This window comes from Schistocerca cancellata, chromosome 8, assembly GCF_023864275.1.
Source record: "Schistocerca cancellata isolate TAMUIC-IGC-003103 chromosome 8, iqSchCanc2.1, whole genome shotgun sequence".
Taxonomy (NCBI): Eukaryota; Metazoa; Arthropoda; class Insecta; order Orthoptera; family Acrididae; genus Schistocerca; species Schistocerca cancellata.
Genome location: NC_064633.1, coordinates 478,820,780 through 478,846,349, shown reverse-complemented (window position 1 = coordinate 478,846,349; position 25,570 = coordinate 478,820,780). Strand labels below are relative to the sequence as shown.

General features: G+C 39.2%; 1 protein-coding gene across 2 annotated transcripts in view; it reads right to left on the bottom strand.

The window, feature by feature from the left end:
* Positions 1-25,570, bottom strand: part of LOC126095214 (RNA-binding protein 33-like) — a 225,247-nt gene that overhangs the window by 106,914 nt on the left and 92,763 nt on the right. For both annotated transcript variants that reach the window (XM_049909950.1, XM_049909951.1), the window contains exons 7-8: positions 17,918-18,059; positions 4,155-4,399 (exon numbers count right to left, since the gene is read on the bottom strand). In XM_049909950.1, the coding sequence (XP_049765907.1) occupies positions 4,155-4,399; positions 17,918-18,059 (387 nt within the window). The remainder of the gene's footprint in view (positions 1-4,154; positions 4,400-17,917; positions 18,060-25,570) is intronic.

Here is a 25,570-nt window from a genome sequence, read left to right as displayed (position 1 = left end):
GCAGACAGGATTTGCGAGTAAATCGTTTAGTCGCCATCGATTTTGCGCTACATTGTCGATGTTACACTTGAATGACAATGCTACATTCACTAGCAGAGGCGAAGAAAAGCATGACTCACTTCACAAATTGAGGCCTTTGTTTGATTTTTTTGTGAATAAAAGTAAAATTAGTTTTCGCCCACTGATGAATCTGACAATAGATAAGGCAATGTGTCCCTTTCGTGGTAGAACAAGCTTCAGAGTTTACATGAAAAACAAATCCAATAAATATGGAATAAAATTGTATGCTATCTGCGATTCATCAACTGGTTATATGCTAAACTGTGATGTATATACAGGTTCTGCAGGCAGTGTTGACAATAGTATCGAGGGCCTTGTAAAAAGGTTGTGTTCACAGTATTTTGGCAAAGGACACTGCCTTTATATGGATGGAGAGAGAGAGAGAGAGAGAGAGAGAGAGAGAGAGAGAGAGATCGCTTTTCAAAGGAAACACCATCTCTTTGGCAGTGAACTGGAAGCCAAAACGAGATTTTTTTGTCTTTACACAAAGCATAAGTCTATCAGCACTAGTATTCAAGTGAGGGCCAAATAGCAGAAATTGTAAAGCCAGAGGTTATTATTGATTACAATAAGAATAAAGCTGGGGTTGACAGAGCAGATCAGTTCTCCAGTTATTATCCATTTGCCCGAAAAACTTTGAAGTGGTGGAAAAAGCTGTTTTCCCACTTGTTTATCATGTCAACTGTCAACAGTTTTATTTTATAAATGGCTCTGAGCACTATGGGACGGAACATCTGAGGTCATCAGTCCCCTAGAACTTAGAACTACTTAAACCTAAGTAATCTAAGGACATCACACACATCCATGCCCGAGTCAGGATTCCAACCTGCGACCGTAGCAGTCGCACAGTTCCGGACTGAGCGCCTAGAACTGCTCAGCCACCGCGGCTGGGTTTTATTTTATATAAAGAGAAGGCTACGAAGAATGTATCCCTAGTAGTCTTTATTCACAAAGTGGGAAAGAAATTGTCTGAGACGGGCGGAAATATTATTCAGCAACAAGCAGCTTCATCCTCACAAATTGAGAGGACATTTGCAAGGCACTTTCCAGAGAAGATCCCACCCACTGCAAACAAGGTGAATACTACTAGGTATTGCAAAGTATGTTCAGACAGAGGGTAGAAAGAGACGGGTAAGCGCATTAGGAAGGAAAGTAGATGGTGGTGCAAGGACTGTGGAGTTGGCCTTTGCGTCCCACACTGTTTCCCCAATTTTCACACAAAGGCTAATTACATCTGAACTATTAAAAACACTCTAGTTTACAGGTACCTGCAGTTAGATAGTTCAGTGACATTTTGTTTTAAATTTAGATACAGGTATAATGGCATTACTCAAGAGAGAGATCATGTAAAACTTTTTTATTCACGACATTTGTGTGTTTTCTTTTTTTAATTATAACACCCATTTGTATTTTATATTGTAAAATAAACTCACATTCATGTAAAGCTCTTACTGTTACCTTTGAAATGATGCAAGAACCATATTCCTATCATTTTCCTGTACCTTGCAATCTAATTTCAAACATCCGGGTGTACAGAGGGCAGTGGTGAAAGTGTTAATAACTTCTTGCATTAGCATCTAATTGATTTACTTTTTTAAAAAAATTAATGTGCCACATATAAGATCTTCCAGAAGACCCTCTCCAACTTACACTGGAATGATGATCGCTCTCACAATACAGACTGCAATGAGATAACAACAAACGACACAATGGAGGTGGGGTGTTGCTATATTTGACTACTGTCAATGCAGTTGGCAATGTGTTGGCAGTGTGCATGTCAGATGTTGAATGCAAATTTACACAAAATGCAGAGAAGAATTTTCTTCACTTCCCTCTGGTCCAATAGCAATGTATTTACAACAACACTTAAATAATTAGCATAAATAAATGTAGGTTCATCACTTCGAAAATTAAATCTGCACGCAAAATACTGTTCAGAAAATTTACAATGTCAATAAACTCATCTTCCTAGGTAACATAGAACTATTGTCTGTGTGTTCATGCTTACAACTGATTAATGCTGTTATTGCACAACTTCAATAAGTCTCATAAAACAACTGGTTGGCTCAGTTACAGGACAAAAAGCAACTGACGTAGAAAAATCTCTCTCAGCTGTGTTTGGCAGCATTATGGTGTGTAAAATCTACAGTCTTTCTTGGTTCTAAGGCTTTTACTGGAAGAATTGCTAACTTTGTTGCTGTAAATTAGAAAGAGCAATAATTACTTTACATAAAAAAAAAAACTCAATCAGTGAACTGCATCTCCCTTGAATCTGTTATGACTATTTGTCATATTAATCTGCACACGTTCATTTGTTGCTCTGAAATACTTATGACTGCAACAATTAATGTAAAGAAATGACAGTTCACTTTTACTAGCTACCTAGAATAAATAGCATGCTGGTTTCCCCTACAGATGCCATGCTGCTTACACATAACAGCAGCAGCATCATGTATTTCTACTTTAAACTTGTAATTAAAACACAATCCAACACATCTTAATTATTACGTGCAAAACGATTGCAGCTCTGTAGGAGAGAAATGCTTTCATTTCAATTCATAGGCCGTTTAGGCAGTGCTCTTTTTTCCCTGTTAGTTTACATTATATTATCATTATGTTATATGCCTCATTGCATGTGCAGAGTTATATTTCATTGTTTGGTGTTAAATACAAAAGTAATATGTTCAATTTATTTCATTTGGTTTTTCACTTATTGGTTTGTTTCCTCTTTATAGCTTTTTCCATTCCTTACTTTCTATCAAAAACAGTGCAGAAACAATACATGTGTACAATCTGATAAAACTGGCGAGCCTTTAAATGGCCTGTGGATCAAGCTGCACGAAAATAATATATTGATATAATACAATGTAGCAATTACTTTTGTCAACAATTTAAACAAAAAACTTGTCACAAAGTTACTTAGTGATGTATGAACTGTACGGGACTTTAATATTAGTTTATTACACATGAAATGTCAGATTTGGGCATGATGAGAATTGGATTTTATGAATACAATGTACAATTACTGAATCTTTTATCAGCAAGTAGACAGTTGAGTGTTAGAAAATCTTTTCATCTTAAAATAAAAATTTCACTTTATGACTTTTACCTTTATCAGAACATGGTAGAAGCAGCCAGAAAAATAAATGTAACAATGTAACTGGGTACAGGAAATGAATGACTCACTGCAGTTAAAGACAGAAAGAGAGATCTACATCTGGTGATATAATTCCAACAAATGAACCATGTAGATACACGTTTGCACTCACTTGCAGAAAGGAAATTATGCAATAGTGGGCATGATGCTCCCAAAATGTAAAGAATCCAACTGTTACTTTGGGTTTGTATTTTTCTCTGTTTGTCCCTCATGATCAAGTCTTTGACAAGATGTTAAACCCTAATCTACCCTTTCTCCTTTCATTTCTTTTTGGGTCCCCTGAAGCGCTTGGAAAAGAAGAAGAAGAAGAAGAAGAAGAAGAAGAAGAAATATTTTACTTTGCCGCTCATGAGACTTGGCATCTTTTCCTGACTAAGCATTGAAAGAACTGATGCTACGAAGTACTATAATCCGCTGATGAAGCACACAAAAAAATAATGTAATGAACCTAGGCTTATTAGCAACTAATTAAATGTTTCTTTGTAGCCTCAGCATTGGCAAAAAGTAGGAGACATAACAATAACTCTTATTTTCCATTAACTTACTTTTGTTTCAAGCACCATTACCAAATCTGACGTTACCTGTGCAACAATCTGAATACAACGTAGATACAGCAGTGTAGATTTACACCATTAATCCTCACAATATGCTACTATACTTGACAGAGTAAATAAATTCTCACAACGAATTCATTTCAGTAAAAACATTAAGTACACACCACAAATTGGCATACAGTTACAAAATGTAGATGCATTTGGTGTGAACGTTAAGCAGAATATGGAAATGTTATATACTTTTCCAGATCACCTAGCTTACAAAAGAGAATCATTACTTTGAAACCAGCAGCTAGACACTTATGTAAAAATAAAAATAAAGGAATTTATAATTCTGCCTATGCTTTGGCTGGAATAAGGAATGAACTAAAAATTAAGTTCACCATATAATTTTCATTGTAGTATTGTGGCTGCTGTTGCGATGCATGCAGTGGGGGTGGATAACTTTGATTCTGATGGTGATGATGTGGGTGGAGGCCATCAGGAAGCACAGCGCTGGGAGGATTCGGATTTTGCTGGAAGGGTCCATCAAATCCTCCATGTGGCATCTGACCATAATCTTCATTTCCCATCATACGTTGAGGAAAACCATTATTTACTCCTCCTTCCCGGTCCCATATGAGCCGAGCTGGAAGATAACAGCAATAATTCACCTAGAAGCCTCAACATAAGTAAAAAATTTAAACTATTTAAGTCATTCAAATTATAAGTAAATCAGAGAACCAAAAATTACTGACATAAATAAGATAACAGGGTGTACACAAGGACAAGGAAAAAAAATTCCCGGATTTTTCCAGGATTTCTCGGTTGAAAATACACTTTGTCCCGGGTGAAAATACATTTTTTCCCGTGTTATGTGAGAGTATACTTTCATCGGAACTGTAAAACTTATCGGTCTTTTGAATGTTTATGGTTTTATATGCCGACGTAGAATTTCCCAGCTCTACAGAAAACGAAACTTGGAGGGGGGGGGCACGTTTTAAAGATCTTTGATATGCAGCAGCAACATGTGCGCTGCATATTTTCGTGTTACGGAGATATAAATTCGAATTCCACCAAACACCGCATGTTACTTTCCAAGGCATTGAAATCAAGATTGTGATGCACTTTTGGAAGCCAGTCATAGCTCATATCATGTGATCTCGCCAGCTGATGACAGCATAGGACACGTGATGCACTCAGCCAATAGCAAGATCACTCTTAAGTAGTGCGAACACACAAACAAGAAAAGTTGATGGTTTAAATTAATATACATAGCGTTGCTACAAACAGAGGTTTCACATATAATCTTAGTCTCGAAGATTAATAAGCTGCAAGAGAAGCTAAGCTTCCATATATAATGTTGATCTTTTTTACAAGTGTTACACTTTAAGATATATCACACAAATGTGCCAGTAAAATTTTAAATAATGACGTAAATGTCTGATCTTCTGGGCTCGAATTTCTTCTAGATGGTAGTACTCAAAGAGTTGATTTTTAATCGAAAGACAAACGCTCAGTGATTTAAGAAATTCATCGTACATTCTCGCATGTAGTTAATCTTGTGTAAAAGGAAATTTACTTTGAAAGTAACGCTTTACAAACCACCATCCGCAATGTTTTCCCGTGACCTGTTAGAAACTGTTTCGTTTCAGCAGTTGCCAGAGAGTGCCAGATAACAGACGCCACCGCTCTTGCACAGCTATGATGACACAGGAAGCCCGTATGTTCGTACGTGTAAAACATTAAAGATCTTGCACTATGTCAGAGGACACTTCAAGTTCATCTAAATTTCATGAACCATACTAAAATGCATAATTGGGCATAAAGTGCACATCCGTATGTCCAGATTCGGATATAAATTTTCTTGAGTACCAGTACTTTATTATGGAATAATGCCATGTGAGCTAGAAGATGGAAAACGTGCACTTGAAATGCAATGAACAGTTGAAACTAGCCAACAGTGTGAAATTAAACACTTCGTTTCAAATAAATTGACTGCCTCAGCGCAAAAGATTAATAAATGCCAAATCTCTTTAGCGAAGCGACTAAAATAACTTCATTGTTCTGCAAGGTGATTAATGCTTGACTGTCAGAAACGCGCAAATAAAACCTGAAAATAATAACATATTTTAGCCTTCCGTAATTATGTGAACGTATTTTAATTCTTTTGATAGCTCCCGGCCACAGAAATCCGTTTTATTTTAATGTGATGTGAGAGTAATAAATGAAGAGGAAACAGCAAAGTCACTAAATGTAAACACAGGTCATGTGGAGATTCCCCGCCTCCCCACTACAACTCTGACTGCTCTGTGCATCAGCCCCGGATCTACGATATTTCCGCACCGGGCAATAGTAAATAGTGGCTAGTGGCGCCCAGCCACACATCCGTAGCCAGAACCGCGAGAAGGTATTACCCATACGCGACTCAACTGCGCATGCACGAGAGCCCACCCGCAACTGCTCAAACGAATCTAATGTCAACAGCTGTCACGTCACGCTAATCGGAGGCAATTTGTCGTTATGAATCTTTGCATAGTCTTTCTAAAACCTTTGACACTCTTTGCTGTTGGCAGACGCTTGTATGAGCACTATGTTTTGTTGTTGTATATGGCGGATTTCCTTTGCGACTTAAGTTTTATTTTAGTTTTTTCTTCCTCTTGTTAATGTTTTGTTGCTGCAGTATTATCCTGCAGACGTGGGATACAGTAATATCCTTTGTTGGAGTATTGGTTCTTACCAGTCAAAATCACAAAAATTTAACTGAAAACTAAAACAATGAAACGTTCCCTGAATTCTAAAAAATTCCCGGTTTTCTCCCGGATGAAAAAATTCCCGTGTTTTTCCCAGATCTCTTGGTTGTCCCGGGTCATATACACCCTGGATAACCTACAGCATGCATATTGCCACTTGATTTGACCCAGTTTAACATACTATTAGTAATGGTGTACAGAATACCAGCTTGGCAACTTCAAAACATCAACTAGTATGTATTTTGGTGTATATAATCAGAATATACTTTCCAAAATGTTCTAGCACATACCATTTTTGAGTTTTTAAAGTTTTATTTTTTTTTTTGTATTCAGTATTTCTCTTTTTGATGTTGTTCTCTTCTTTTGTTTGTTTGCTTTTGATTTGCAAAGGAGCGGTGTGAGCCTAATGATCATTATTCACACTGTTACTTCTGTCTTACAAATATTTTGGGACATTCAAGCAGAACTAGACATAAAATGAAGTATCCAAATATATCTTCAGTGCATTTGCCTGTGCCCCATGATGAGGGGTTGCCTATTCCTGTCTGTAACTTGAAAGCCATGGAACCAGACACCATGTCAAGTGAACCAGAAAGTAATGAACATATAGAATACTGCCCTCAATATCATGACACTTCACCTCAGCTCTTTGATCAAAAGGAATTGAACAATTTGGTTCGCGATCTAAAACTTTTGGCACAGAAAGCTGAACTCTTGAGGTCGAGACTGCAACAATGGAACCTTCTAGCTCCAGGGACAAAAATTTTCTGTTTCAGATCAAGAGGTGCTTCCTTTGGTCAATATTTCAATATGCAGAATTCAATGTGTGTATGCAGAGATGTCAATGGTCTGGTACAACATAATCCACAGGAGTGGCGACTATTTACTGAGTCCAGTTAAACCAGTTTGAAAGCTTCTGCATAATGGCAATGCAGTTCTATCAGTACCTTTGGTTCACGCAGTAGACATGAAAGAAACTTATGAAACCATGGCTTTGCTGTTAGAGGCAATCAAATACAAGGATCGTGAATGGCAACTCTGCTGTGATTTAACAGTTGTTGCACTCCTTATATGTTTACAGGCTGGATTCACGAAATACTGCTGCTTTTTGTGGCTTTGGGACAGTCATGACACCAAGAACCACTATATAGTCAAGGAATGGCCTCTGTTTAACAACTATAAGAACATGGGGTGTAAAATGTCACTTGAAATTCACTTTTTACATTCTCACCTTGATTTCTTCCCAGAAAATTTGGGAGCCATAAGCGATGAGCACGGTGAACACTTTCAACAAGACATTCTTACCATGGAACACCATTAACAAGGCCATTGAAACCCTCTAATGATGGGTGACTACTGCTGGGGTCTTGTTAGGGATAGTGATGAAACGGCAAACAAAGAAGAGGTCTGTCGTCACATTTTTCAAAAACCAAAGACGATTAAAGGCAAAAATATCTTCTGAACTAATCTGGACCTTTTATTGGCATCATGCCCATATATACATACAAAATAGTATTGATTTCAAACATTCTCAATGTGTATTTTTGTTTGACTTAATTGTGTCAATTTTCGCTATTACTGATTTTTATTCTCCTGTGTATCCAGGAAATGTGAGGTCATAGAGAAAAACTGATGTTACCAGTGTATTCGGCACCCCAAAAATTAGGTAAATCCACTCATTTACAAACCAGATGCAGAAAAAAAGTTTAAATTTGTTGACTAGTGTAATAGACATAATGTAAAAAAGAGACTGGTGGAATCACGTACTTCTGCAAATCAAACAATTGAAAATTCACGATGGAAAAATGACAATACTATGAAAAGGATAGTTGCTTCTCACCACATAGTGAGGTGCTGACTCACAGATAGACAAGAAAAAGACTGTTAGCAGGTAAGCTTTCGGCCAAAAATGCCTTCATCAGAAATAAATGACACACACACACACACACACACACACACACACACACACAACTAACACAAACATGATCACAGTCTGGCCTCAGCAGCTCGAGATTGTGGTCATGTGTGTGTTAGTTGCATTTGTGTGAGTGCGTATGAGCTTGTATGTCATTTACTTCTGATATACGAGACTGGAATAGAAGTGAGAACCGATAGATGTGCTCAAAGTGCCCTCCGCCACACACCGTCAGGTGGCTTGCGGAGTATGGATGTAGATGTAGATGTATTCTTTGAACATTGACTACCACCAAGTTATCAGTTTGGATGAATGGATGTACACAGAGGGTGTATATTGATGACACACAATATACTGTTGCAGAGCATGCTCTACAACATGACAATTCATGATCTCAGTACCAGTTTCACCACACACGCCTTCTGTATTCTCCCCAAACAATAGTTTCTCAGAACTAGACAGGTGGTAACGGCATTTCAACATATCCTTAGTTCTTGTCACCCACCTGGCCTTCCAGTTACTATTTCTTTCTCCTCCCCCCCCCCCCCCCCCCCTCCCTCACCTCACATGTCTACCACATATAATGCACTTGCATGACATTTTGTCAGTAATTTCTGTCTTACTTTTTACCCTATATTCCACCTTTAAGTTCCCAAATTTTCAAAACTTGTCCAGTGCATTCCCCAACAGTCACTCTTTCCTTCTCATCCAGTCTCCAGAAAGTCTCACCTGACCCAGGGTTCCTGGTAACTTTTCCGTAACTCTTTCTGTTTCCTTAACCTTGTCAGTCCTTTTTCTTCATCCCTCTTCCTTCCCCTTCAACCCTTCTGCCAAAACGAGGATCCACTGACTCGGAAAGCTTGCACATTTCCTTAACTTTTGTGTGTGTTTTCTCGTGCTAGCATGTGGTGAGTAGACCTTTTATCTATTCAATCATATTAGACTTTGATGAAAGTACATACGAGATGTAGATATAAATATGAGATAAGCTTTTGACAATGCTCATAGGCGTAAATTCTTTTAAACTGTGAAGGAAGTAGGGGTAAAACACAGAGAGTGAAAATCTATCTACAGCTCGTACAGAAACCAGACTGAAGTTATATGAGTTGAAGACCACAAAATGGAAACCCTAGTTGGGAAGGGAGCAGGTAAGTTGTAGCATATCGACTGTGTTGTTTAAAATCTGTTCACTGAGTAAGCATTACAGGAAACCAAGGACAATTTTGAAAAAGGTAGTAAAATTTAGGGAGAAGAAATAAAAGTCTGAAGGTTTGCTGATAACACTGTAGTTCTGCCAGAAATGGCAAAGGACTGGAAGATAAATTGAAAGGAATGGATCACATCTTGAAAAGAGATTATGAATATCAGCAACAGCAAACATGGGTAATGGAGTATAGTGAAATTGAATCAGGTGATGCCGAGGGATTTACATTAGAAAATGGGACATTAAAAATAATAATTCTGAATTGTACAAACAGTTAAAGGAATCCTCAAACAATTGATAGATTTTCCCCACTTTTGTTTGTTACTGCCTTATTAACTAATGCAAAGTGACATCCAATAAACACATGTTTCTGTTCTGTGTTCTGCCTGCTCTTACAGTTTTTCATTGTTTCTCCAATGGAATTTTCATTTTAATTTCTCACATCCTCACAAATACATTTCCAAGCAATTGTGTTTAATACAGTGTAAACTACTATATTTCTGTTATCATTTGCTTGCACACTCTCCTTCCTTGCTCCATTTGAAGTTTTTTTTTTCCTTTTGTCTCTGCCCCTAACACCTTTTACTGCTTTCCTGAGTACTTATGCTAAATAATTGGATCTTTCCTCTATATCCACTTAATCCTGCCAAGATGCTAAACTGATTGCTTAATTTAATCTAGTATGCAGACCTTATTATTAAATAATTTCTCGTAATCCAAACGTCTTGGTTTCTTGCCTTGTGAGTTTGCTTATTTCAGCTTTACTTCTATTTTTACTCAGCATCTCAGAAGTCTGTGATCAATTGATGAACTAAAGCAGTTCAGGACTGTCACATGCTGCACAATCTCTCTAATGTTTGATAAAACATTCAGTTTCATTTCTTATTTCCAGTTAGTTCCTGCTGAGTCCCTTTTCTATTTGTGTTTTTCTTCTGCAAAAATGTATGAAGCATAAATATATTACTTTTGACAAATTCTACCAACATACACTGCTTTGCAAATCCTATGAATGAGCCAGATAAAGTAATGCAACAGATTTGCTACATTGTGGAAGTGTGAGGTCAGCATGAGTATAGCATCAAATGTTAATGGCTCAGCAACACTTGAAGGAATGGGAAAAGACAGTGTGTCTATCAGCAAGCGGTTTCCGTGCACTGTGTTCTTCATTACAACATGGGTCGAAGACAACATTTGGATGACTTTACATGGGGAAGAATCATCGGAAAATTGGGAGGAAGACAAGTGTGATAAGTGTATCCCAGGAGTCTGGTACTGCTTGCAGCTTTGTTCCACATGCAGGGGGAGGATTCTGAATCATGGGCTGCTGTACAAAGGAGAGGAAGTGGTCAACCTTGGTCAGCTACAGTAGATGATAACCACTCAACTGTGCAACAGGCAAGAAAGAACCCATGTCAAATAGTGGGTGCCATGGCAATTACATTTAACAGGGCTGCAAGGCACGCAATCTCTCACTACACAGAGGCATAGCGAATGCATGGGGTTGGTTTCTTTACCTGATGACCAGCATGTTGTGTTCTGTATGTGATGGTGCCAAGAACAAAAGGACTGGACCAACAAACAGCTGGGTCGTGTACTCTTCGTGGATGAGAGCAGATTCAGTCTGAGTTGTGAGTCTGGATGCACCTTCATATGACAAACCTGGGTCGTGTACTCTTCGTGGATGAGAGCAGATTCAGTCTGAGTTGTGAGTCTGGATGCACCTTCATATGACAAACATGACAAGTAGTGGAACATGTAATGCACCTCAAAATGATGTTGAACATGATCATTTTGGTGGTCCAGGTGTCATGGTGGGGGGAAGCATAATTGTGCAAGGACATACTGACATCCACATCTTTGATCATGGTACACAAACCAGTTAACTTTATTGTGACACTGTACTCCAATCCCACATGCATCTTTTCAGGGGTGCATTCAGCACCAATTTCATTTTATGGATGGCAATCCACAACCACAGTGAACAGCAGAAGTGGAGGAGCCCATGGAACAACAGCATGTGTAGCAAATGGACGGCCCTGCCCGCATTCCTGATTGAAATCCCTTTGAGTATGTGTGGGATGCGTTGGGGAGACGTGTTGCAGAATGTGAACATGCATCAACAACCAAGCAGCAGTTATCAACTGCACTAGTGGAGGAATGGAATGTCCCACTACAAGAACTCCTTACCAACCTTGTGGCCAGCATGGCCATGGGTGCATGTTGCAGAGGATGTATTCTCATTCGTGGTGATCACACGCCCGTAAGTACCTTTTTCTGCCATTTGTGATGTCTAGGGTATCATCATACATCACCGAGACTTCAGTGTAATTAATGTCTTTGAAAAAAGTGCCATTTCTGTTCATCTCACTGCATGTTCCCACCCCATCAGTTACCTTCTGTACTATACAGTAGCAGTTCCTTTTTAAGAAGGCTGCAAGTTCCATTGACGCTGATGCTGATATGATGATTGGTTTGAGGGGTGCTCAACTGCGTGGTATCAGCACCCCTACAAATTCCAAACATTTGCACAGTCCAATCTTCCCACTTTCATGAATGATGATGAAATGATGAGGACAACACAAACACCAGTCATCTCAAGGAAGGAGAAAATCCCTGACTCCGCCGGGAATCGGACCTGGGAGCCTGTGCTCGAAGTTCCATTGAGCTACGTTACTTTGCAGCGACACATCATGAGAGAGTGCGCACTAGTCATATTAATTTTTGCTATTATATTCAAATTTTCTCATTGAAGAATCCTTATTTCATTACTGTCCTTTTCCATTCAAGTCTCTCATCAATGTCTTGCGCTAAGATTTTCTATCATATATCAGCTTTCGCATTCCTTCAAAGAGGTATTATACCTTCACAGCAGCATATAATGTTGTTCATCTACATCTACATCCATACTCCGCAAGCCACCTGACGGTGTGTGGCGGAGGGTACCTTGAGTACCTCTATCGGTTCTCCCTTCTATTCCAGTCTCGTATTGTTCGTGGAAAGAAGGATTGTCGGTATGCCTCTGTGTAGGCTCTAATCTCTCTGATTTTATCCTCATGGTCTCTTCACGAGATATACATAGGAGGGAGTAATATACTGCTTGACTCTTCGGTGAAGGTATGTTCTCGAAACTTTGACAAAAGCCCGTACCGAGCTACTGAGCGTCTCTCCTGCAGAGTCTTCCACTGGAGTTTATTTTCTATCATCTCCGTAACGCTTTCGCGATTACTAAATGATCCTGTAACGAAGCGCGCTGCTCTCCGTTGGATCTTCTCTATATCTTCTATCAACCCTATCTGGTACGGATCCCACACTGCTGAGCAGTATTCAAACAGTGGGCGAACAAGCGTACTGTAACCTACTTCCTTTGTTTTCGGATTGCATTTCCTTAGGATTCTTCCAATGAATCTCAGTCTGGCATCTGCTTTACCGACGATCAACAATATATGATCATTCCATTTTAAATCACTCCTAATGCGTACTCCCAGATAATTTATGGTATTAACTGCTTCCAGTTGCTGACCTGCTATTTTGTAGCTAAATGATAAAGGATCTATCTTTCTGTGTATTCGCAGCACATTACACTTGTCTACATTGAGATTCAATTGCCATTCCCTGCACCATGCGTCAATTCGCTGCAGATCCTCGTGCATTTCAGTACAATTTTCCATTGTTACAACCTCTCGATACACCACAGCATCATCTGCAAAAAGCCTCAGTGAACTTCCGATGTCATCCACCAGGTCATTTATGTATATTGTGAATAGCAACGGTCCTATGACACTCCCCTGCGGCACACCTGAAATCACTCTTACTTCGGAGGACTTCTCTCCATTGAGAATGACATGCTGCGTCCTGTTATCTAGGAACTCCTCAATCCAATCACACAATTGGTCTGATAACCCATATGCTCTTACTTTGTTCATTAAACGACTGTGGGGAACTGTATCGAACGCCTTGCGGAAGTCAAGAAACACGGCATCTACCTGTGCACCCGTGTCTATGGCCCTCTGAGTCTCGAGCACAAATAGTGCGAGCTGGGTTTCACATGACCGTCTTTTTTGAAACCCATGCTGATTCCTACAGAGTAGATTTCTAGTCTCCAGAAAAGTCATTATACTCGAACACAATACGTGTTCCAAAATTCTACAACTGATCGACTTTAGAGATATAGGTCTATAGTTCTGCACATCTATTCGACGTCCCTTCTTGAAAACGGGGATGACCTGTGCCCTTTTCCAATCTTTTGGAACGCTACGCTCTTCTAGAGACCTACGGTCCACTTCTGCAAGAAGGGGGGCAAGTTCCTTCGCGTACTCTGTGTAAAATTGAACTGGTATCCCATCAGGTCCAGAGGCCTTTCCTCTTTTGAGCGATTTTAATTGTTTCTCTATCCCTCTGTCGTCTATTTCGATATCTACCATTTTGTCATCTGTGCGACAATCTAGAGAAGGAACTACAGTGCAATCTTCCTCTGTGAAACAACTTTGGAAAAAGACATTTAGTATTTCGGCCTTTAGTCTGTCATCCTCTGTTTCAGTACCATTTTGGTCACAGAGTGTCTGGACATTTTGTTTTGATCCACCTACCGCTTTGACATAAGACCAAAATTTCTTAGGATTTTCTACCAAGTCAGTACATAGAACTTTACTTTTGAATTCATTGAACGCCTCTCGCATAGTCCTCCTCACACTACATTTCGCTTCGCGTAATTTTTGTTTGTCGGCAAGGCTTTGGCTGTGTTTATGTTTGCTGTGAAGTTCCCTCTGCTTCCATAGCAGTTTTCTAACTCAGTTGTTGTACCACGGTGGCTCTTTTCCATCTCTTACGATCTTGCTTGGCACATACTCATCTAACGCATTATGTACGACGGTTTTGAACTTTGTCCACTGATCCTCAACACTATCTGTACTTGAAACAAAACTTTTGTGTTGAGCCAACAGGTACTCTGAAATCTGCTTTTTGTCACTTTTTCTAAACAGAAAAATCTTCCTACCCTTTTTAATATTCCTATTTACGGCTGAAATCATCGATGCCGTAACCGCTTTATGATCACTGATTCCCTGTTCTGCGTTAACTTTTTCAAATAGTTCGGGTCTGTTTGTCACCAGAAGGTCTAATATGTTATCGCCACGGGTCGGTTCTCTGTTTAACTGCTCAAGGTAGTTTTCAGATAAAGCACTTCAAAAATTTCACTGGATTCTTTGTCCCTGCCACCCGTTATGAACGTCTGAGTCTCCCAGCCTATATCCGGCAAATTAAAATCTCCACCCAGAACTATAACATGGTGGGGAAATCTACTCGAAATATTTTCCAAATTATCCTTCAGGTGCTCAGCCACAACAGCTGCTGAGCCAGGGGGCCTATAGAGACATCCAATTACCATGTCTGAGCCTGCTTTAACTGTGACTTTCACCCAAATCATTTCACATTTCGGATCTCCGTCAATTTCCTTCGATACTATTGCACTTCTTATCGCTATAAACACGCCTCCCCCTTCACTGTCCAGCCTGTCTCTGCGGTATACATTCCAATCTGAGTTTAGGATTTCATTACTGTTTACGCCTGGTTTCAACAAACTTTCTGTCCCTAGTACTATATGGGTGTTGTGACCGTTTATTAATGAGAGCAGTTCTGGGACCTTTCTGTAGACGCTCCTGCAGTTTACTTTTACCACATTAATATTGTTATTCCCTGTTGCATTTTGCCTGCTCCTACCTTGCCGCATCTCAGGAGGCATCTTGCCGAGCCTAGGGAGGGGATTCTCTAACCTAAAAAACCCCCATGTGCACTCCACACGTACTCCGCTACCCTTGTAGCCGCTTCCGGCGTGTAGTGCACGCCTGACCTATTCAGGGGGACCCTACATTTCTCCACCCGATAGCGGAGGTCGAGAAATTTGCACCCCAGATCTCCGCAGAATTGTCTGAGCCTCTGGTTTAAGCCTTCCACTTGACTCCAAACCAGAGGACCGCGATCGGTTCTGGGAACGATACTACAAATAGTTAGCTCTGATTTCACCCCGCGAGCGAGGCTTTCCGCCTTCACCAATTCCGCCAACCGCCTGTACGAACTGAGGATGACCTCTGAACCCAGACGGCAGGAGTCATTGGTGCCGACATGAGCAACAATTTGCAGTCGGGTGCACCCAGTGCTCTCTATCGCCGCCGGTAGGGCCTCCTCCACATCTCGGATGAGACCCCCCGGCAAGCAGACAAAGTGACCACTGGCCTTCTTCCCCGACCTTTCCGCTATTTCCCTAAGGGGCTGCATCACCCGCCTAACGTTGGAGCTCCCAATAACTAATAAACCCCTCCCCCCGTGTGCCTGCTCGGACCTTGCTGAAGGAGCAGCCACATGTCCACTCACAGGCAGAGCGGGCGATGCCACACAGCGAGCCTCCACATTGACCCTGCGCCGCGAACGCCGCTGAACCCGCCACTCCCCTTGGGGAGAGGGTGGCCCAACCACGCGCAGTACCCGCGAAGATGTCTCGACAGCAGGGACAGTGGGTGAATCATGTAACACCTGGGGTGTACCTTGCGACGCACCAGACTCCCCACTGCCGCTACACTCCGAGGCAGCAGCCTGAAGACGGCTGACCGCGGCCATCAACACGCTCAGCTGTTCGCGAACAGTGGCCAGCTCCTCCTGCGTCCGTCCATCCTAAGGAATCAATTTACTGAAGAGTGTTAATCAACCTTTAACTAGACTGCTAATTCACTAAAGGCGGCTGTTTATTCACTAAACTGTGGTTGCTAGCCACTTCTTGTAGAAAACAATGAAAATAGCACTACCTGTCTCTGGACTGTATTGAAAACAAACACTAGCACTACTGGCACTATGGTTGACTAAAGGGGCTCTCTCTGACTGTATTCAAAACAAACACGAAATCTATGGAACTATTAATAGCACCCGACAAATAAAGCTTCCAAAAAGCAAAAACACACAGAAGAAGAAGTGACAAGTAAGAAAAATACAGTTAATACTTAAATTATGGTAGCTCGCTGCACAGCAGACGTGAAGCAGGCGGCAATAACGACGACACTGACTCTACTTAGTGCATAGACTTGAATGATTTTCATGGAAAATATTTTGTTTATTTTTTTTTAATCTGTCTGCTATTCTATCTGAGATCCCTATATGTCTGAAACATGGAGCACTTCTGATAACCCTACTATATCCCATCTGATGTTATTCAACTCATTATCAAATTACACTAACTTGTGTTTGCTACTGAATATCTCCTATATTCAGCTGAAGTGCTGGTAGCAAGCACATGTAAGAGCATAATTTGCAGCATCTGATGAAGATGACTACAGTGGCAGCCAAAATATTGCACATAACAATGTAACTGTTTATCTAACAATGGAAAATCCAGGATGGAATGTAACAATATTATGAAAAAGGATAGTCGCTACTCACCATATAGTGGAGATGCTGAGTCGCAGATAGGCCAACAAGGCCATTATCGAACACGCGCACGCGCTCGCGCACGCGCACGCACACACGCACACACGCACACACACACACTCTCTCTTCAGCTGATTTCCGACGGTCTTTTTGTTGTGCCTACCTGTGACTCAACATCTCCATTATATGGCGAGTAGAAAATATCCTTTTCATAATACTGTAATTGTCCCTTTAGCTTTATAGACAAGAAAAAATGGAATGTTAATCCTTCAATTGTCCCTTTAGCTAATACATCAACAATAGTGCACACTATAACTGACTTTATTACTGTTTTATCAGTAAGCATAAGAAAATAAAATTAATCGTTGATTATCTTGCAGGTGCAATGGACACAATGTATGAGAACAAACACGAAAAACAGTTAAGTGATTGATAACGTTTTAAAGATTTAGTTCTTTTTTCTCCCACTCAGTTACAGGGAAAAGGATATACATTATGATTTCACACAGGTTTTGTATAAGTTGTCAACTTTTTTTATAATGATACCAATCCACAAAATTATATTTTTTAAAGGTAATCACAACTATATACACAGTTCCACACCTGACAGATAAAGGCTTAAGTGCAGTTTCGACCATGTTTTTAATAATCACTCACTGCCTCATTTATGGAAGATGGGTAGCAATCCTGCTCCAGAACATGGCCAAATTAGGCAATGTTAAATCTAAATGTGGACACTGGACTAAGGTGTGGAACTGGACTATGATGCTTACACAAAATAAGTAGATTTAATAATTTTGAAGTGTTTTATTACAAAATACCCGGAGACTCAAGTTTGGAATAGTTCAAAGAACAAATTGAAATATATATACAATTTGCACTTACCATCTGGGTGGGGCTGTACAGCACCTCTGAAATGTGGATTTATGAGAATCTTCTGAGGCGGCTGTTGCATCTGAGCAAAATGGGGTCCAGAGTTCTGGAATGAGTGGAATGGTTGTAGCTTCTGTTGATAATGTTGCTGCTGCTGCGGGCAGTACCACAAAAACACATTTACACGTTAATATATTAATGGATACTTCAATTGCTACTTAATCAAAATGTTTCATACTTAAGCATAAAAAGCAAACAAACTTAACTTTGTTCTACTAGTATTTATTTTAGTTGATGCTACGATTTTTTCTGTCACTTATCACTTCTTTCATTACTGACAATGATTTGTTTATGCGAAAATGCAAAATTAGGAGTTCACCTTCAGAGTAAAGCCTGCCCACACTCTCCCCCCTCCCCACTGCAGCTCATTGGGTGAGTTAGAGCAGATATTGGATGTTCAAACCTAGTAAATTTGTCTTTATGGACACTAGTCAGTTGTTAACTGATAATGTCCTAAATTAACAGAATACCAATTACAGTAGAACTTTAATTTTACATTCTCTGATTTTACTTTTTTCACGATTCTACACCCTAAATTCATAGCCCCTGTGAAGAGATCAATGCTAAAAAATGTCCTGATTTTACAATTCTTCCTAGTAAGGTTTACCTCAATTAAGGTTCTTATTCAACATCTCGCTTGATTACATCCCCATTTCTTCCTATTGACATTTGACGTGACTGAATGAGTTATATGTGGCACAAAAGACAAATGGTTCGAAACACAGGTGGCGGCAGAGTTGAGGGGATATTTTGGGCCATTATGAAAAGGGGAGACATGAGAGAGGAAATGGTGGTGTAATCCATGGTCGGTGTTGCCAACACAACTTGCAGCATTCAGCTTCACCGCACTAGTACGATACAACTACTGCTAGGTTGCATCGCTAATGAAAAAACAAGACAGTCAACGCAAAATGTTCCGGACCAAGCCAATATGTGACACAGTGATCCAGCCACCAATTTTGTTGTGCCACTTAGTTTTTTTGCATGTATTTCCAATATACTGTGTTCAGTAACACTATCAACTGTCAATCTTTTAAATTCTTAACACTGAGTCTTGAAGGATATGCTCGGTGATAAGCAAGGAAACGTCGCTCATTTCTGGCTAGTGAGCTCTTATTGGCTGGCAACCTGTTAAAGTCAACCAATAGTCAGCACTGCCACCACACCACACTAACACATATAAAAAGAGCTTGCCTACTGCATGTGTGGAGAGGACGAGTGGCCCTTCAATGACATGAGTGCATGTAGAGGTGAAAGCACTTTGTGAAGTGCTGAAAATACATTTTTATGTAGACGATGTGCTATGACAGAGATGTCAAATGGAAATAGAATAAGGGTTTTGCGATATCACATTTTAAAGATTTTCATTTTCAATTCTGACACAATACAGTTGAAACAACTACATACATTACACAATACAGTTGCAACAACTACATACACTATTCACATTTATACTTTGCACCACACACACTACACACTGTAGATTGTAAAGATTGGTAGCAGTTGAAAGGGCACGAAGCGAAACTGTAGCACTTGAGTTTTTACTTTTTACACAGTGCAGGAATTTAATGAGCCACCTTCTAATAAGCTTGTAACATCAACTGGGGAAGTAAACTCATTTTTCCACGTCTCTCTATCTCCCATCAAGTCTAAAATAACACTTTAACATTGGTGAGCATATGAAGCGTAGCTTTTAAGAAAAGCATTAAACAATAACAGCAATGGTGACAAAATCTGTCATCAAGCAGTTGTCCGCATTTAGGTTTATGGTTTAACCACTTAGCTGCTGTGACGCTTTTGGTTTAATTCAACATGTTCAGCAATTTTTGCTTTTTTCTGGGTGAACACAAAGGATGATCTCTCAAAAACGCGTGTTTTGCATGTGTAATTTGTACTTGTAGCATGTCGGAAAACATGCTTGATTACCTTGTACCCACATACCAATTTCAATTTTTTTTTTTTTTACTTGCTGTTACACATCCTTAATTTTTTTAAGAACTGATGAAATCCATTACCACTAATTATACTATAAACATTGTATTGTTCATTTAATTCCCTCCACTTAGACAGATTTTATACAAAGTATTGGAGAGGACTGTGATTTTTAATAATATATGCCAAGTACATGTGTTTTTGCTCGTATTTTGGGGGTTTTACCATTTTCCTGAAATTTACAGTTTTGAGGTCTGGACCACATGAAAATGTAAAATAGGGGTTTCTCTGTAGTAATAAATAAAAATCAGTGGAGCAAAATACAATTAATTTTCCTTTCACTTTTAAATCAATTATAATAAAGCTGTACACGCAAATTACTGAATCCTTCCCACACCTCCCAAAGTGGTACTTCATCGCCCACCCAATCTACGAAATATCTTAGTTCATCCTTACACAACTACGTCCAATTCATTACCCTATGAGTCACACTCCTGTGGAAGATCCAGGTGCAAGATCTATACAATGCACCTACCCCACACTTTCTACTAAAGTCATGGGCATTTCCCATCCTATAATTTGATGCTGGAGTGGTCCACAGCCTTTATATAATTGTATAGCTTGATTGTTTCCACTTGAGGCTGTCAAATAATTAATTTTTTTAATTTCTTTCAATAGTAATTTTGATTATTGCTACTCATCATCAGGCAGAAGTATCAAATATAAACATTCATAAAGGCGCACACATACAGCTACTACTCCAAACATTAAGAATATGTGAAGTGTCCAAATTACACAATAAATACATAATCACAAAATCAGATAAAAACCATGATTGCAACATTTCTTACATTTGTATGGCCCCACTGTCAAACTTTATGAGTGTTTAGCAAGCCGCAAGCAAGCACAGTTACGAAACACGAGATTTTCAAATAATTCCTAGTCAGCATTAGTGCTAATAATAAAAGGTAACAGAAGTGAGATTGTACTCAAGTGAGTGTGTCTTTCCCCATCCAACCCTCTCCCCAATTCCTCTGACCCACTAACAGAACCATTCTTATATCAGGTACCTATCCCCATGTTAACACTGTTCTGATGCCGTTGTTATTTATATGCTTTTGAACATGTGAAAACACTGTAGAATTAATCTTAAGTCACTATCATCACAGTATACTGACACAGTCTCTTATTAAATGTAAATGCTGTGTGACTAGGGCCTCCCAACGGGTAGACCGTTCGCCGGGTGCAAGTCTTTCGATTTGACGCCACTTCGGCAACTTGCGCATTGATGGGGATGAAATTAACACATTAGATATATGAATATGTTATGGACAACTTTATACCAATTTGTTTCGTATCCAGGAAGATGTTAAGTGCACTGTTATACATACATCTAAAATATGTTACATAATTTAACTACTTTGAAACATCTTTATATACTGAACACGCACAATGTGTGCCACATCATATAACAATAAATCAATAATAGTGCATTGCTTTCTAAACTGACTTAGAAATACCAACACACATGAGATGCAATAACATGTACTGAAATGTGTGTATTCTAGTTTTGTAGCATGAACAGTAGTTACACTGTTATCATTGTTTTGTATTGTCCCCATCTTCCTTAAGAAAATGAAGGAGTTTTGTGTTGAATGCACATGTATTTTGTATTCACAATGCCTGTATGTTAAATGTGAGTAATGTATTTTAAAAATCTTCATGAATACTGTGCTTTAAACTAGTATTACCGAAGCAGCCCAAATGGCAGTGTTTTCCTAAGCATTTTGAGAAAACCAATGGTTGTATGAATAAATCTGCACAAGTGTCTTACAGTTTTAGAATGTAGTTTACAGTGTTATTTTTCCTGTAGAAGTAATCTTCCATACGAAATGGGAAATAACCTAGGATGCATATATATGAATGGTCAACTAAGGACCACATGTTCCTTTTTGGTGGTTCTTTTGTTCTAGGGCTCTTTCGTCTGTCCAGTATGTTTTTCTTCCTGTCTGCTGACCACTTCAGACCAGCTTTTTTCACTCCCCTACCTTGAAATCCTTCCACATTCAATACTGTTTCCTGAACACCTCTCTGTCAGTTAACACTTCTCTGTCGGTTGCTCCTTCAGCTTTTGTATAATTTTTTTTCCTACGACTTTTCTACTTTATGGATGCAACTTCTTGTTGACTTCTTATGCCACAAACTTTTCAAGATCTGTTTGGTTAATCAACTGTCTTTAATTTGATATAAATGTCCAAAAAATAGAAGTCTTCTTCTGAGAAGTTTTCTATATTTCAATAAATTTTGTCATTACTACGAAGTTCTATAGTTTCTCATGGGCCTAATACATTCCTAATGATTCGCCTTTTTATTATTTCTAATTTATAGTTTAATGCTAGATATTCACTTGCATACAGTGGAACCTTGAGTAGCAAGCATAATTTGTTCAAGAGTGTTACTCGTAGAGAGAAATACTCATTAAGTGAAACAATTTATCCCCTATAAATTAATGTAAAATATGATAATGCATTCCATGCAGAAAAAATACTGAAAGTTTTAGCTTTGTCATGCCATTTATTCAAAGAAAATTATACGTACAATATACGCACTTTATTATTCATGATACACAACTAGTTCTTTTTTACTAGCAAGCTATCTATAGTCATTTGTTTCTGCTTATGCTTCAACATTTGGCAAAATTGCGGCACAGTATTATCATAAAATAAATTTGTAGTGCACGTACCCACTGCTTTACTGGAGGTGGTGATTTTCAGTGTACAATGCAACCGATTCACGTGCTTTCCGCATTAGCATTTCTCTTGTTGCACCAGAAGTTTTTCTCGTTACCACCACCACCACCACCTCCTCCTCCTCCTCCTCCTCCTCCCCCCCCCCCCTCCTCTGAAGAACTCCTCACCACAACTTCCTGCTGTGAAACACACTACAACTCCATAAGCTCTTTGGTGGTCATTTCTTGGCTGTGATCTTCCACAAGCTCATCAATATCATTGTTATTCACTTCTAGTCTCACGTTCTTGGCCAAAGACACAATCTCATTGACTACAGGCTTCACAGGTACTGACTCAAATGCCTCAGAGTCACATTCGACAATGCACTCCAGCCAAAGCTTCTTCCAAGCAGAAGTGAGAGTTTTCTTGGTAACCCCTTGCCATATCTTTTCGATCATACTGATGCAGGTAACGATGTTGAAGTATTATTTCCTGAACACTCTGCGAGTCAGTCATTCAACTCATTCAAGTCAGCCAACTCAAAGCAATGCTCGAAGGGTACTTTAGTGCACAGCTTCTTAAAGTTAGAAATAATCTGTTTTTTGGTCCATAGGCTGGGAGTGGTGTTGGGAGACAAATTTTATCTCAATGAACTGAAATTCTTCAAGAACGTAGGCCTAGAGAATGGGTAGGAGCGTTGTCCATAGCAAGGAAGACATGGAGTGGCACATTCATTATCAAGCAAATATTTTTTCACTGAAGGATCAAACACTTCATTGATCCAATCACAAAAAAGATTACATGTCACCCTAGACTTGTTATTGGACCTCCACATCACACTTAACCTGATGTTCTGCACTTTAAACTTGTTGAAGACTTGTGTAGTGTCTGAATGGTAAACAAGCGGCAGTTTAATTTTCAAATCACCACTTGCACTGGCACATAATAGCAGTGTAAGGTGGTCTCTCATTGGCTTGTGACCGGGCAATGCATTCTCCTCTGCTGTTACGAAGGTAAGCTTCGGCACCTTTCTCCAGAATAGATACATCTCGTCACAATTAAAAACCTGTTACGGCAGATAACCCTCAGAATCTACAAGCATTTTGACGTTTCTGACGAAGTTCTCTGCTGCTTTTGTAGCGGAGCTGACTGCTTCAACGTGCCTCATAACGCTGTGGATGCTGGTTCTCTTCTTAAACTTCTTGAACCACACACGACTTCCCTTAAACACTTCTTTGCCCACTGATGACCCTTGCTGCTTCTTAACAAGGTTGGCAAAATTCATTCTCACGAATGATATTCTCATTAATAGTGTCACCTTACAATTGCTTGTCATTTATCCATACACAGACCAACCTTTCGACATCAGCCGGAATACGAAGCCATTGTTTAGATACTCTTGTCACTCCCTTTGAAGCACCTATATCTGTAATCTTGTCCCTGTTCTTGAGGATAGTGCAAATAATTAATGTAGACCGATTGTAAGTATGCGCTAAATCAGCAACGTTCACACCACGTTCACATTTTTCAGTGATTTTGTGTGTCATTCCTAAGGTCATTTTTTTCTCTTTTCTCATCTTCTTGAGGCTTTATCTTCAGGGACATTTATATGAAGATTATTAAAATCTACACACAAAGAAAAACGCTGTGTGAACACAAGTTTAGAAAAATATGTGACCACAAACTGCACTAAGATGATAGCAGAAAGAGCACTAAACCCAGACTGTAGTGCATACAAAAGATATTGTTCATATACCTCTGCCAACAATGAAAGGTATTCATATTGTTGAGCATTGCTCTCGCTGCAGGAACAGCTGGTGTCATCACACTAAATCCACTTAATCGTTGTTGCTCATTATGCAAAACATCGCTCACGAAGTGAGTCATTTTTTTTTTTACAATCTGTTTCGCACGTTATGTGAATTGCACCTTATGAGAGGTGCTCGTTCAGTGACGTTGCACTGTATAGAGATTCTGCCTTCACTAGTGTATTGAATGCACCTTGTTTTTTGCATTTTTAGACAGGCATTTTTTATTGTTAACATCTTTAGTTAAACCACTTGCTTTTCCCATTTTACAAATCCTTTCCTCTGTAACTGCTGTCTACCAAAGGTATTCAAATTTTTTAACCTATTGAATTTGGCTGTTATCAGAAAGTGGCAGCATCTTTTTAATGTTTGTAATTTGTTTTCCCCATGCAGAAATTCTTAAGCTAGTCCTACTGGCTATTGCTTCTACAAGATTAATTTTTGATATAGGAGATGTCACATTTTCAGAAAGTATAGCAATGTCATCTGCAAATGTGAGACAGTTAATTTCAATATTTTTTGTTTCCTTTTACCAACCTTATTTGTGAAATCTTAGATTCATTCAGTTTTTCCTTCCAAAGTTGCACTGTTTTTTCTAAAACACTATTAAAAAGAATCGGGCACAGGCCACCACCTTACTTTACACCTGCACTTATTTCGAAGGGCTGAGATATTTCTCCCATAAATTTCGCTTTAGATTCAGTGTCTGTAAGCATATATATTTTATTTTATTTATTAATTCAGTATATTTAGTAAGCAATGTCACAAAAGATGGTTTTATGTGGTTGTGAATTTCACATTCAGTGATTTTGTTGCAATGTATGCATGAGTAATGGGGTCTATATGATTATTACTGCCCAGATTGCTAGATGTTATGAGCATGCAAAGCTAGGGGAGACGACTTTTACTAAACCATGCCTTGGTAAATGATATACCCATCTCCTTCCTTAAATAGTACGATTCTATTATACAGCAGAATACCGAATGTTTGTCAACTAACTTACAATAATTATTAATTCACTCAGATAGCAAATGTTTACTCTGTAGTTTTTTCCTGCCAACAGCCTCATTTACCACCTATACAGTGTACGCACGTAATGGTTTGATGCAATTTTTGTAAAAGATGATAATACCAC